The sequence below is a fragment of the Peromyscus leucopus genome, chromosome 23 (genome assembly GCF_004664715.2).
Source record: "Peromyscus leucopus breed LL Stock chromosome 23, UCI_PerLeu_2.1, whole genome shotgun sequence".
NCBI lineage: Eukaryota > Metazoa > Chordata > Mammalia > Rodentia > Cricetidae > Peromyscus > Peromyscus leucopus.
In genome coordinates, this window is record NC_051082.1 from 12534533 (window position 1) to 12548385 (window position 13853).

The following is a 13853-nucleotide window of genomic DNA, read 5'->3' on the forward strand; positions in this document are numbered from 1 at the left end:
TGTAGAGCAGGACCCAGTAATCACAAAGTCACTATTTGCAAAGCAAAATCTACAGGATTCAGACTTTACAGAAATGTGTATCTGGTGTCTGTGTCTATGTTGTTTATGGTATTCATCCCTTTGGGGACGGACAGGGAAGAGATTTGAGAGAATGTGAGTTGGGAAGAATGAATGATCAATGCAGGTGTCTTCAACCCCAACCCCAGGGTGGCTGCTGTGAAGTGATCACAGAAGAGGCCTCAGCCGCCCTCCGGAAAGCAACCAAGTGGGCACAGTCGGGCCTCATTGTCAGTGTCGGGCCACCAGTAGAGTCCATCAACCCAGAGACTGTGAGCGGGCTGTCCACAGGCGACAAAAAGAAAAGCGCCCAAACCTCCATCTGCCGAGAGAGGAACTCAGAACTCGCCAGGTAAGCCTCTCAGGGAGGTACCACCTGGCGGACTCTTCCAGTCGCACTGCATAGTGGGTTTGTTAGCAGGGTTTTAATCGTATGCCATCCTTACCCTGCTGAAAATAAGGAGTGGGGCAAGAACCCCTCACGGTTGTAGGATTGCTTTAGGGAAGAACCATGGGCTAGTGCTGAGGCCGCCATGGGAGCCAGTCTTCTGAGAGTTAGTAAACTGCCTTGCACAGGGTGCTCCCTCACTGTCCCAGCTGACCACACACCTCTTTCTGGGGTTAGAGTCAAGGGGAACACTGCCTTGGAGAAGCTTATGGTGTCATGCACCCATAGGTGAGGAATAACTGCAGCCTGTGTCTGTCTTTGATTCCCAAGGTTTCTGTGGTTTAAAAAAGCAGCAGCAGCAGCTTGGGGTCCATTGTTGCAGAGTGTGTTAGTCAGTGCTTCATAACTTAAGAGGCTTATTTAGCTCTGGTTTGGAGGTTCAGGGTCTGGTACTGCCCCAGTTCTCGGTTGTATCGCATCCTGACAGGTCCTGTCAGGAGCAAGTGTTTGTATCTCAAATTAGGAACTAAAGGAGAGTTGGAGGAGCCAAACTCAGGCTTTTCTACAGCCCTAGCTGGAAATAGCCCTTACAAAGGCAAGTCCCCAGTGACCTAAGAACCTCCCATAAGCTTTGCTGCCTACCATTAGCTCTCCCCTGGGACCACTGTGAACTCTCGGGAGACAAACAATACTCAAATCGTAGCACAGAGGATTCTTCACATACCACAGAAAAAGTTCAAGAAGTGGTTTCTTCCTAGTGTTGATTTTGCTTGTCATTTGTCAGTCAACAAACTCCCTGTCCCGTGTAAGCCTTTGTCATGTGTAAGCAGGAAATCCTTCCATCCTCATTAATTCTGAAATCACTTTTCTGTGCTTTTGAACATCACCGAGCATTGAAAGTGTTCCATGTGCACACTTGTAGGACTGACCCTGTGCGGCCCTTCATCAGTGGGCATGTGGCAAACAGCATGGCTGCAGAAGTGATCGCCTTGCTCCACAGCCTGCTCATGGCACCTGAATCAAATGCTGCTCAGATTTGGACCACAACGGCAGAAAAGGTCAGCATGGGGCTGCTGCTCAGCCAAGGGCGTGCGACTGAAGCAGCGCTGTAGACATGCACAGAGGGGTCATCCCAGGAGACAGTGTCCCTCCCTGTTAGTCAGACACTCCTACTCTCCTGGAGTCTCCCCTGCCCCTGCTGGTTCTGACTGCAGACTCGCAGGCGTCAGAACAGTGTGTCAGGGAGACAGTGGCAGTCCTGCTTTCCTTCTGCTTGCATCACACTGGTACTGACATTATGCTGTCAGGTGTCCCTGATTATTTTGGCCATTGAAGTCCTGGGAGGCCTCTGTGTGATGGCACTGCCAAGTGCTCTGTCTTGTACTGCTCCATCACAGCAGTAGTCTGGTTGCCTGAACGATCCTCCTTTCCACTGCCACTCTTCAGGCCAGGGCCTGAAACATGCCCTGGAGCTGAACATTGACATGCAGGCTTTGCGAGTGGTTTCCCCTCAAGGGAATGACTGCCTGATGGTTTGTGGGTTTGTAATACAGTGTTAGATTCTCCCATATTATGAAGTTGTATATTTCTTGTTCTCTCTGATTATACAAAGGTACCTATGGATAGAATGTCACTGACCACACTGACCACATTGTCCAGAGTTCATGTGATAGCTGGGCCCGGAGCACTGTTAGTCATTCCACCATTCTTGAGACCAGTTGCCAATGCTTTATCTCCCAGTGCCTGGCCTCTTTTTTTTTTCCCCCCTTAAGATTTCTTTAAATCTTGGCCAGGCAGTGGTAGTACACACCTTTAATCCCAGTACTCAGGGTGCAAAGGCAGATGGATCTCTAAATTTGAGGCCAGTGTGGTCTATAGAGTAAGTTCCAGGACAGCCAGGGGTACACAAAGCAACCCTGTCTCACCAAAAAAAAGCAAAAACAAAAAAACAAAAACAAAAAACAAGGCAAACAAAAAGAGATTTATTTATTTTATCTTAGTGTGCATGTATTGCCTACATAAATGTATGTGTACCATGTGCATGCCTTGTGCTTGTGGAAGTCAGAAGAGATTATTACCAGATCCCCTGGAACTAGAGTTAAAGATATTTGTGAACCACCATGTGGGTGCTGGGAGCCATCCCTAGGTCCTCTGCAGGGGCAGCTAGTGCTCTTAGCCAGGGAGCTGTCTCTCTAGCCTGTCGTCCTCCTCATTACACACAGGTTCTGTCCCGAGCACTGATGTACATTCCACAACTGGGGAAATATGCAGAGAGCATCCTGGAAAACGGGAGCAGCAGTGGCCGGAAACTCGCCAAACTGCAGAGGATCGCACGCCAGGCTGTTGCTGCACTCTGTGCCCTTGGAGGCTTTAAAGAGACCATCAAGATAGGCTCTGAGGTCCAGGTAACCCACCACTGCTTCCCCAGGCATTCCTACACTGCCCCATTAACCAGCGACCTTAGACAACTCGGATGGCTGCATGTCTCTATCGCTGTGAGGCTGCCGGCCTGTTATTTTGATCATGTCTTGGCCTTGGATCCCCATCAGAATCAGTGATTACTATAGCACTGACAGTGACAGCTGCCAAGTCCTTCCCTCTCATCCTTCGAGATAGCTGGAGCATGGCATGTGGTGCTAATAATCTCCATCTCCAGGTTTTAGGTAGAGGAATATCGGGAAGCATCGGAGTTGTGGCTTCTATCAATGAACAGGAAGGTATAGCTACAGTCATATTCCCTCCTGTGGACTGCCGAAGGACATCTCAAGCAGCAGACACACTGACTATTCCCTTGTCTAGACTTTGTGTTCCAAGGTCAGAGGTAAGGTGATGTTTCAGCTGCTTTGTCAAGCACCTGTGTAGATGCAGATTGTGTTGCTGTGGGGCAGGCGAGCGCTATAGAGAAAGAAGTGAGCGGCTTCACTTTCCCCTGTGACAGTGTTTACACACTGACGTGACAGGATCAAACGAATTGGTTAGCTGGGGATATGCCATAGCGTATGTAATTTTTGGTTGCCCTGACCTGGTTTATGATTTCTGCAGTGATTTGATAGCCGCATAATCGTAACGCCTTTGTTCCCTGTCCCTCTTTCGGCCCTTCCCTCCTGCTGCAGGCGCTGCCTCTTCACAAGCTGTCCATTACTGAGAAGGTAGTCCAGGCCGTGCAGGCCATGCTGCTCCCTCAGGAGGGAAGCCTCTCTATCCACACCTCACTTCCTGCAACAGGAGACGGCTCAGCACCTGTCATGGCAGTTGTCCGGCTCCTGGCTGAAATTCGAACAAGGTAAGCTGGCCTGGCCTTAGAGGGCTTATAGCCTGAAGCTCATGTCAGCTAAGTCACAGGCACCATTGTCACACACCATTTACCCAAGTTCAGTCCTGGGTCCTGCACCTTCGATTGCCTCCCGCAGTGACTGTGTCTCCAGAGAAGGCTGAGCCCTCCCTGGAGAGGACACTTGGTGCTGCTGCACTGGCTGCCCTGCTTAAAGAACCTGGTGCCCTGCAGGGTCATGTGACCACTTTTCTTCAGTGACTCAGGCCCATCACTTCCAACCTGGTGAAGGCAAATGAGGGGATGCTTTCAGTACTCTGTCAGAGAGAGGTCTCTGTCTACAAACATGTTTACTACTAAACATGAATAACACAGTTCTCCTGTCAATGAACTTCTCAAATGACTTCAGTGAGAGAAGTCAGGAGATCGCAATTCCATCTCTGTCTCCCTCTTACTTCTGGAGCTCTGTCATTGCTCACAGGGTACAGTGAGGCAGAGCTTTGACAAATGGCCACCCCGCACTTCGTGTCTCCTTCTAGTGGAAACTACATTGCAGCCGTGACTGGGAACAAAGCTTCTTAGACAGCCATTCCACGGTGTCTGTGGGGAATCGATCACAGAGCCATCCTCAAATGCCAAACCTGTGGCTGCTCACATCCTCATATAGAATGAGACACACAAGCGTGGGACCCACATGTCCTCCATGCACTGTCAGGAGTCTCTGGATTCCTCGAGCTCCCTGTGCAATGCCGATGCTGTGAAGGACTGCAGAGCTTGTTAGTGTTGTGCAAGGGTGGTGACCAGGGAAGAATGTCCACACACATTCAGTCAGGGGAAGCATTTCCATATTTTTGGTTTGGATGGTCAAATCCATAGGTCCAGACCCTCATGGATATGGAGGGCCAACTTTATTTTTCCAAGCCAGTCTGCTGTAGAGAAAAAGATGTAGAAATGACAAAATTGATTGAAATGCTTCGCAGTTGGTCTCTTAAAGAATGAACATTGATGACTTGAAATGTTGTGGATCTTTTAACATTAAGAGCATGCCTGGTCATGGCGCAGCTTTTAGAAGACAGCCTGTTTTGTGAAGAATTCATACAGCAGTGTCCAGCAGCTGTGGAAGTTCTGAACCTCGTAGCCCAGGAGTGCAGTGCCGGTAAGTAAGTGCCCAACGAGCATCTGTGCAGCGTCATGTGGAATGCTGATCATGTCCACATTCAACATCCGCAGAGCTCCAGAGACCGCGCTCCTCTCAACACCTTGTGCTTGCCAGGAAAGCACATGCCTGAGTGTTTGCATGTTTCCTTGTCCACATTTACATTAATCCGAAGAGAGTCTGTGCTGACGTCTCTCCTCAGGACAGCCTGCATTTAAGAAGTGCACTTTCTGTTTGTGCTTTTGTTTTTCTGTGTCACTGTGCAGTCCAGCAGGCCTGGTGTAGCAGGAATCTTAAAGAGTCTTATTAATAAAATCAAACCTGGAGCCAGGTATTGGGGTGAATGCTGAAAGATCAGAGAAGCAGAACAAGCCAATTCCTCAGCTGATCCTATTTCCTCAGACTGGAAGCCTCTATGTCCTCATCCAAATGGATCTCAGCTGAACTGCTGCTCAAAAGCCTAAAAGCTTAACCAGGCTCTAGTTCCTGGTTTTCACGCCTTTTATACCTTTCTGCTTCCTGCCATCACTTCCTGAGATTAAAGGCGTGAGTCACCATGCCTGGCTGTTTCCAGTGTAACATTGAACTCACAGAGATCCAGATGGATGTCTGCCTTTGGAATGTTAGGATTAAAGGAGTGTGCCACTATTTTCTGGCCTCTATATCTAGTGGCTGTTCTGTTCTCTGACCCCCAGATAAGTTTATTAGGGTGCACAATATTTTGGGGAACACAGTATCACCACAGCCTGGAACTTTTTACACACACATACACACATATTTTTTTTAAGATTTGTTTGTATTTTATGTGTCTTGCCTGCATGTGTGTCTGTGTGAGAGTGTTAGGATCCCATGTAACTGGAGTTACAGACAGGTGTGAGCTGCCGTGTGGGTGCTGGGAATTGATCCTGGGTCCTCTGGAAGAGCAGTCACTGCTCTTAACTGCTGAGCCATCTCTCCTACATGTAGAACTTTGATGTAGACCAGGATGGCTTCAAACTCAGATCCATCAGCCTGGATGCTAGGATTAAAGGCATGCACCACCATGCCCAGACAACATTAATATTTAAAATCAACTTGAATTTTAAGTGTAATGGCCTTCACCTGGCATGAGTTGGGTATTCCCGAAATCCTATAACTTTGGAGGTTGGGGCAGGAGGAACTTCCAGGCCAGGTGGAGGTAAATAGTTTTAGGCTAGCCTTAGCTATACACAAAGGCCCTATTTAAAAAAATAAAATAAAATAAAGAGGGTGGGCTCCATTTTTCAGATGATAAGAATCATAGGTGTCATTTGCTGAGTGTTTGTCCTGTGCCTGGGCTTGTCTAAGAGCTTGGCTTGAGTTACCATCTCATCTTGAAGACCCTTGCAGGGATGGGTGCCCTCGCTGCCTTGGGTTGTGGCTGGAAGACATGGGGAATCCCTTATCCCTGCCAGCACTCCAAGTCCAGGCCGCTCTACTCCAGGGCCAGGCTGCGGTGCCCTCTGTGCCTTGCTGCTGAGCTTTGTGAGGAGACCGATGGCTGGGGCATTTTCTCTTCTGGAAGGATGGAGCTGGTCTCTGTAGTGAATGTTGCTGTCTCACCGGGTTTCTGTGTCCCTCCGCAGGAGAGAGACTTGCGGTCGTAGAGGTGCAGTGTGAACGGCTCAGGATGCTCTACCGGGACTGTGCTCGGCCCCCTCCACCTCCACTGCAGGCCGACCGGAGACAGGTGGGACGCCAGTGCCTCCCTGCAGGCTGTGACTGCTGTTCACTAGGATGCAGCGGAGGCAGGCGGCGTTAGACTGAGCATTGGGGCTGATGTAGCGCGGCGGTGGAGCGCTCGCCTGGAGTGAGCATGCGCAGCCCTTTGGCAGCTGTACTGCCGCCCCCTTTGGAGGTCAAGAATTCTGAGCTACATTCTGAATGCTGCTGGAACATTGTACTGGGGAGCAGAACTTATTAATATCTGAATTATGATGACAAAAAGACGGCTTTAAAAATTTAGGGAACCGGAGAATGGTAAAGTGATGCCATGAAACCTTGAAGACCTGAGTTTGGCTTCCCAGCACCCACGTAAAAGCCAGGCATAGAGACATGCACTGTAATCCCCATACTGGGGTATTAGAGACGGAAGTACTCCTGGGGTTCCCTGGCCAGCCAGTCTAACCAAATCAGTGAAAGACCTTGTCTCAAAAAATAAAGTGAACTGAGGGAGACACTCAATATGTCCATGTATGAAAAAAAAAAAAAAAAAAAAAAAAAAAAAAACCCACAAAACTAACTAAAAAGTTATGTACTTTGTAAGTATTAGAGCAGCAGTTCTCAACCTGTGGGTAGCAACCTTCTTGGCAAACCTCTGTCTCCAAAAAATATTTACATTACAACTCATAACAGTAGCAAAATTATAAAGTAGCAATGAAAAGAATTTTATGGTTTGGGTCATTATAACATAAAGAACTGTATTAAAGGGTTGTAGCATTAGGAAGGTTGAGAACCTCTGTATTAGAACATGGCTGACAGTTAAAACACAATACTAACAAAGATGGAAAAATGCTCTGTTTTTTGTTTGTAGCAGCTTTATTCACAGTAGTCTAAAGTGAAAATGACCTGAATGTCCATCAAATGTTGAATGAATTAGCAACATACATATCCAAGCAGTGAGCTATGGCATAACTATATAAAGGCTACCCACAGTACCATAGATTTCCTGATTCCATTGATGTATACAGAAAAGATAAAGCAGCAAGTTGGTGTCAACAGGGGCTAGGGAGGAGAGAGGTGGGTGAGAGGCTAGGGCTTGACTTCCAGTGAGTGTGGGATCACTTACAATGAGAAAACAAATGCTCTAGACCAGAATGTGGGGATGGCTACATGACTCCACGAACATACCAAAACTTGAGATGGGCAGATTTTATATTATGTCAGCCATGCAAATAAATCGCTGCATAGAAATAAAAGCATGCACAAACATCACTTGACATCTCAGCATCTTCAGTTACCATGGTAGAAACAATGAGGTGTCGTTTAAAGGTCAGTGTGTTCTCCTCCCTCTCTTTCTTCTCAGCAGAAGGTGAGCCCTTCCTATCCTGCCCATCAACAGCAGTGTCCACCCTGTGCTCTGCACCCTGCACTCTGCACCCTGTGCCCTGCACCCCTCCTCCTCAGGCTGTCACTGGCAGGCCTGTGACCTGACGGTGCCCGGGCAGCCATGCCCTTTGTGTAGGGTGTGTTGAAATTGGTGGGTGGAGAGAGAGAAGCTGTGTCTCATAGGGAAGCCTGGCACTTGAGTGAAGTATTGGAAGCATGAGGAGACAGGCAGCTGACCTAGGACAGACACTTACCCATCTGAGCAGTGTCCTTGGGATACAGCTTCTCTTTACATACTGAACTAAGGTTGTCCTACCAAAAAATACCATTACAAGCACAAGAAGAAATGGAAAGCTGAGTAAGAAGATGAGCAGTTGGGGTTCAGGGGAGTAATTTCAGTAGGACTGGGCACAGGAAAAGTGATCGAGATCAGCCTGGTCTACAGAGCAAGTTCCAGGACAGCAAGCACTACATAGAAAAACCCTGTCTCAAAAGACCAAAAATAAGTAAATATATAAACAAAACAAAAAAATTAAGTTCATGTTGGGGTAAAAAGCTAGACTTAACAAAATAAAATAGAAATAAAGCTTTCCTCTTGTAAAGACTTATTTTATGTTTTGCCTGCCTGTCTGTGCATCACATGCATACAGTACCTGAGGAGACCAGAAGAGGGCATCAGACCCCTAGAACTGGGTGCCAGGAAATAAATTCAGGTCCTCTGCAAAAGAAGAGCCAGTGCTGTTCACCTCTGAGCCATCTCTGTAGCCCAGAAGAGATACTTTTGATATAATTTATATTTAGGGGTGGACAGGGATGATGTAGTTGAATGGGAGGCCTTGCCCAGCAGGTGTAAAACCTTGGGTTCCATTCCCAACACTACAACAAAAAATGAAAAGAACAGAGAACCAGTATTTTAATCATATCAGATAAAAATTACCTCCTCTGAGAGAGTAATGAGGGTTTGTTTTTGTTGTTGTTGTTGTCTGCTTTGTTGAGTGAACTCCTCTTTCCTGCCCCAACTGCAGCCCAAAGAGATCACCTGGAGCCCTTCTCGAGTGTTCCCTCCAGTCCGTGCCTGCATGTTCTCCTCTCACCTCACCTCTGTCACCTTCCTGGCTGACCCCAGTGCTGGAGGAGGTCTTCCCCGGGGCACCTTCATCTACGCCACCTCCCCCCTGCCAGTTCAGGTGAGAAGCTCCTGGCCACCCTGCCTCTTCATGTCCTTCCCACTAGGAAGAAGCGGTAGGTGGTATGCCCTGCCTGTTGCGCCCTCTGACGGTCACCCTCTGACGGTCACCCTCTGCTGGTGTCTCCTCAGGCCCCATCTTTTTACTGGGAAATTGAGATTGTTTCCTATGGAGACACTGACGATGACACTGGACCAATCGTCTCCTTTGGCTTTGCTACAGAAGCTGAGAAGCGTGACGGGGCATGGACCAATCCAGTGGGCACTTGCCTTTTCCACAAGTGAGTGTTCCTGCTACAGCTAAAGAGCAGAAGTGAAAAGTGCCGCCAGCCGTGCTTGGGATCACCTGTAATCCCAGCAGGTCTCTATGAGTTTGAGGGCAGCCTGGTCTACAGAGTGAGTCCAGGCCAGCCAGGGCTTCATAGTGAGACCCTGTCTAAAAGTGGGTCAGTATTCTAGAGAAAATGACTTCCCATAGGTGTTTATGGTATTCAGGGAGCCAAAGAACAGTTGTGTATTTGAGGAAGTGGGGGCAGCACAGTGTTATTTTCCTCTTTGGATGCTTATGGTTCCTCGGTATGGTTCCTTCCTAGTTGTCCTGCAACAAGACACTTGTTTTTCTCCATTTCCCAAACACATCTGAGCCCATATACCATGGTGCTGTGATGTAGACTGGGATCTGCTGGACTTTTGTACTACTAAAGGCACAGCAGAATATCCCCAAGCCCTGAGTGGACAGTGCCGCTGGAAATCTGTTAGAGTTTAGGAAAGCACTGCTCAGGACTATGGGATTCCCTACATGCCTGCCCCTCCTTCCCTGCTTTCTTCCCTCTCTCCCTCCACATGGCTGCTGAGTCTCAGCCCTGACCCCTTGTTCTCCTCCCCCAGCAATGGCCGAGCTGTACACTACAATGGCTCCAGTCTGCTGCAGTGGAAGAGTGTCCGCCTCGATGTCACACTCTCTCCTGGTGAGTGCAGTGGGCCAGCCTTGCATCCAGACGGCTTGAAGTTAAAATAAACCTGGCAGTTGGCAATGGGCCTTTTGTCTCTGAGTGAAAAGCAAGCACTTGCTCTTGTTGTCGACTAGTTATACCACAGGTCTCACGTTCTGAAGCCATTACCCTGAGAGACTCTATCGTGTAACTCAGGAGACAGGCACATCTGCTTTTGTCCCTCAGTCACATGGTTGCAAATTAGCAGTTCACTTGATAGTAAAATGGGAAATGTGTGTGCTCTTCCTGCTCTTTGCTGTAGGTGATGTGGCAGGAATCGGCTGGGAGAGGACTGAGGGGACCCCACCTCCTCCAGGGCAGCCAGCCAAAGGTCGAGTGTACTTCACTTACTGCGGACAGCGCCTCACACCGTACCTGGAGGACGTCTCTGGGGGGATGTGGCCTGTGGTTCACATTCAGAAAAAGGCAAGTCACCTTGATAGGAAAGAAGAATACATTCTTTAAAGAAGGGGGAGGAGAAAAGCTTTTGTCTAACCTTTCCCTGCACAGTAATGGGCATGGCAAACCTGGACAAGTGCTTCTCTCCCCTGCTGGACAGACCCCGAGTCTCGGGTCTGGGGCTGTGTCCAGAATTAGCACCTCTCAGCCATCCTTCCTTAAAAGAAATGGTACACCAGTGAAGTGTCTCTGAAGATAGCTTGGGAGAGTGAGCCCTCTGAGTCACGTAGTATGGCAGAAACTTGGAGAGTTGTTCTCTGTTGAAGACTCAAAAGTTCAACACTTCTCTTCCCCCAGCACCTCCAAAACACAGATACACACACACACACACACACACACACACACACACACACACACACTTTGAGGGCTTCTGTTGACTTTGAAGGAGCACCTAGGAACACCGGCTGTTCTATGGTACATTATCACAGATGACATGCTGCAGCCCCTAATCTGTGTCCATTCCCAGTCCGTAGTCAGATGCCTCCTCATGCACTCAGCAGCTAGGCTGCAGCAGAACACATGTTCCAGATGAGCTGCTTCCCTGGTCTTCCTGTCTCATCCTATCCCATGCTTTCATTCGTTCAACAAATACGTGCCCAGTGTCTATGTGCAAGCACCACATCATGTTCTGAATTGAAGCAGAGAACAAGGTATTGATGCTGTCTCTCTCTCTCTCATACTATAATCAATTAGAAGAATTGGATATTAGTCAAGTAATCACAGAAACATGTATATAATCACAAACCAGTAAGTGCTTAGAGTGGGAATCTAGTCTCTGAGTACCAATCCTATTCCTGTGCTCTGAAGACATGATGGTTAAGTCAGGCCTGGACATTAGCTAGTCTTGGAAAGTTAGTGGGAAGAACGTTGTGGGCAGAGAGATGAGCAGCACTGGTGTGGTGTGCACACTTGTAATCCTGCTCTTGAGAGATGAGTCAAGAAGATTGATGGAGCTGGAGAGATGCTCATCCATTTCTAACTCCAGTCCCAAGGACCCGGTGCCCTCTTATAGCATCTGCAGGCACCAGGCACACGTGTGATACAGAAACGTATGTGCAGGCAAAATTCTCTTACACGTAAATAAGTAAATAAAAATTTAAAGACGATTATTGAGAGTTTGAGGCTAGCCTGGGCTACATCGTAACACACTGTTGGCCAGGAGAAGGTAAGAGTGTTAGAGTCAATGACTGGTAAGGAACCTGAGTGTGTGTGGTGGGTTGGGCAGCACTCCAGGCACAGGACACACATGCCTGTTCCTTTGCCTGTTTATCCTGCTTCCCACTCCTGGGCTGGTCTTTAGGTTTAACATTCACTGAAGTGCACTTTGTTGTTTAAAAATTAAAAAGAATGAAAGAAAAGCTAAATAATCCTAAGTCCTTTGTTTGCTCTTTCTAGAACACAAAAACTCGAGCCAACTTTGGCTCCCGCCCGTTTGCATATGCTGAAGGACAGGCCCATCGCAACGCTGCAGACCTGTGCACTGACCTGGCAGAGGAGATCAGTGCGAACTTCGAGGCTCTGCCGTTTGCCATGGCATCTGACAGCGACAACGATGCCGGCACCAGTATTGCATCAGACCCAGGCACTCACGGTCCACCATGCCGAATTGCTGCAGTGGCCACAGCGCAGCAACGTAAGCCACATCATCCTTCTCCCTGCTGCTAGTGCTGTGAAGTCCACAAGTCTGCTAGCGCAGGCATCTGCGGTGTGGTGAGAGACTTTTATAAAGACAGGCACAGGAGAGGGCCAGACTGGGAGTGCTCCACCGGGTAGTGCTAAGTGTTGTCTAGAAAGTATGGTGTAGGAAGCCAGAAACCAGACATGTGTATGAAATCGCTTCACCTTACAGTGTTCCTCATTTTTAAAATATCTTTAAACTGAGATCATCAAGTAATAATAAAATGGTAGAATTAGACACATGGTAGAAATCTGTGTGCTACAATGTTTTCTGATGATTTTTTAAAAAATCATATTAAGCCAGGTCAGGTGATTCAGGCTTATAAACCCAGGTATTCAGGAGGCTGAAGCAGGAGGATAATAAATTCAAGGCCTGTGTGTGCTGTAGGGTATGTTCAAGGCCAACCTGAGCAACTTAACAAGACCTATTTCAACATTCAGTTAGACAGACAGGAGAGAGAGAGAGAGAGAGAGAGAGAGAGAGAGAGAGAGAGAGAGAGAGAGAATATGCATACATAGAAGCTGGGGACATACCTCAGTAGTCGAAGCTATACCTAAAATGGAGATGGTCCCATCCCTAGACCTGTGAAAGAAGAGAGAAGAAAGGAGAGGAATCTAACTGTGTTTTGTTACAGAATATGATAGTGACACCTCCTGCCACTATAAAGTCGAGCTCAGCTATGAGAATTTCATCACCTCTGGGCCAGACCCCCACCCACCTCCCATTGCAGATGATGAAAGTGATGACGACGATGATGATGACATCCCACAGGTGAGAGCCCACAGCCTGGGTCAGGACATCATCTCGGGGACAAGGCCGATGATGTTAGCTTTCTGCTGTGTCCTTGGCACATTCATCTCTGAACTGCCCATGAGTAGCCATGTCTGCTAGGCTGGGCTGCTCCAGAGAGGTCTACATGTTGAAGGGTGAAGGACCCTGATGGCGGTAGCTCAGCAGGGAATCCAAGCTACAGTGAGAATGCTTTGGTGCTCTGAAGGCAAGGAAGTACTTGCTGGGGAGGAAGGGCTTGCTAGGGGTGGGGCTTGCTGTGGTGGGGATAAAGGGCTTGCTGTGGGGTGCCTAAGGCCTTGTGTTTAGGCCAGCCTTGAGCAGGGCAGGTCCTTGCACAGAGCTACAAGTGCCTGCATGAAGCTCTTCCTCGGCTCACGAGCTTCCTCTCCCGCAGGAGGACCACTATGCCCTGCTGGTGAAAGCGTGGGAGACCAAGGTTTTCCCTACCATCCGAAGACGCTTCCGCAATGAAGCTGAGCGAAAGTCGGGCCTGGATCAGATCAAGGGTGCTTTACAACTAGGTCTGCTGTGTTTTGTTCTCCTGAAGAGTCACTGAGAGGCGTGAGGGATGAGGGGGATACAGTTGAGGAGAGGGGCTCTTCAGATGGTGTGTCTGGCTTGATGTCAGTGAACAATGGGTCCTTTGCCTTCATTGCTAGGCTTCATTTCCCTTGTCAGTGTGACTATGAAGCCGGAATAGTTGTCATGGGAGGCTGTGTGGCCTGGTGGAGAATGCTCACATCTGCAATCACAGATGGGCTGTTTAGCAGCTGATGGAGCTTGGGCTTCCCCATCTTGAATGGAATCA

At 48.4% G+C, this 13853-nt stretch overlaps 1 protein-coding gene across 7 annotated transcripts in view; it reads left to right on the forward strand.

Moving 5' to 3' along the window:
* Positions 1-13853, forward strand: part of Hectd4 (HECT domain E3 ubiquitin protein ligase 4) — a 171952-nt gene that overhangs the window by 116232 nt on the left and 41867 nt on the right. For all 7 annotated transcript variants that reach the window (XM_037198666.1, XM_037198667.1, XM_028855651.1 and 4 more), the window contains exons 39-52: positions 207-409; positions 1368-1503; positions 2668-2850; positions 3102-3266; positions 3559-3728; positions 4757-4872; positions 6477-6580; positions 8964-9125; positions 9257-9405; positions 10013-10092; positions 10379-10542; positions 11971-12208; positions 12888-13024; positions 13440-13566. In XM_037198666.1, coding sequence (XP_037054561.1) covers positions 207-409; positions 1368-1503; positions 2668-2850; positions 3102-3266; positions 3559-3728; positions 4757-4872; positions 6477-6580; positions 8964-9125; positions 9257-9405; positions 10013-10092; positions 10379-10542; positions 11971-12208; positions 12888-13024; positions 13440-13566 — 2134 coding nt within the window. The remainder of the gene's footprint in view (positions 1-206; positions 410-1367; positions 1504-2667; positions 2851-3101; positions 3267-3558; positions 3729-4756; positions 4873-6476; positions 6581-8963; positions 9126-9256; positions 9406-10012; positions 10093-10378; positions 10543-11970; positions 12209-12887; positions 13025-13439; positions 13567-13853) is intronic.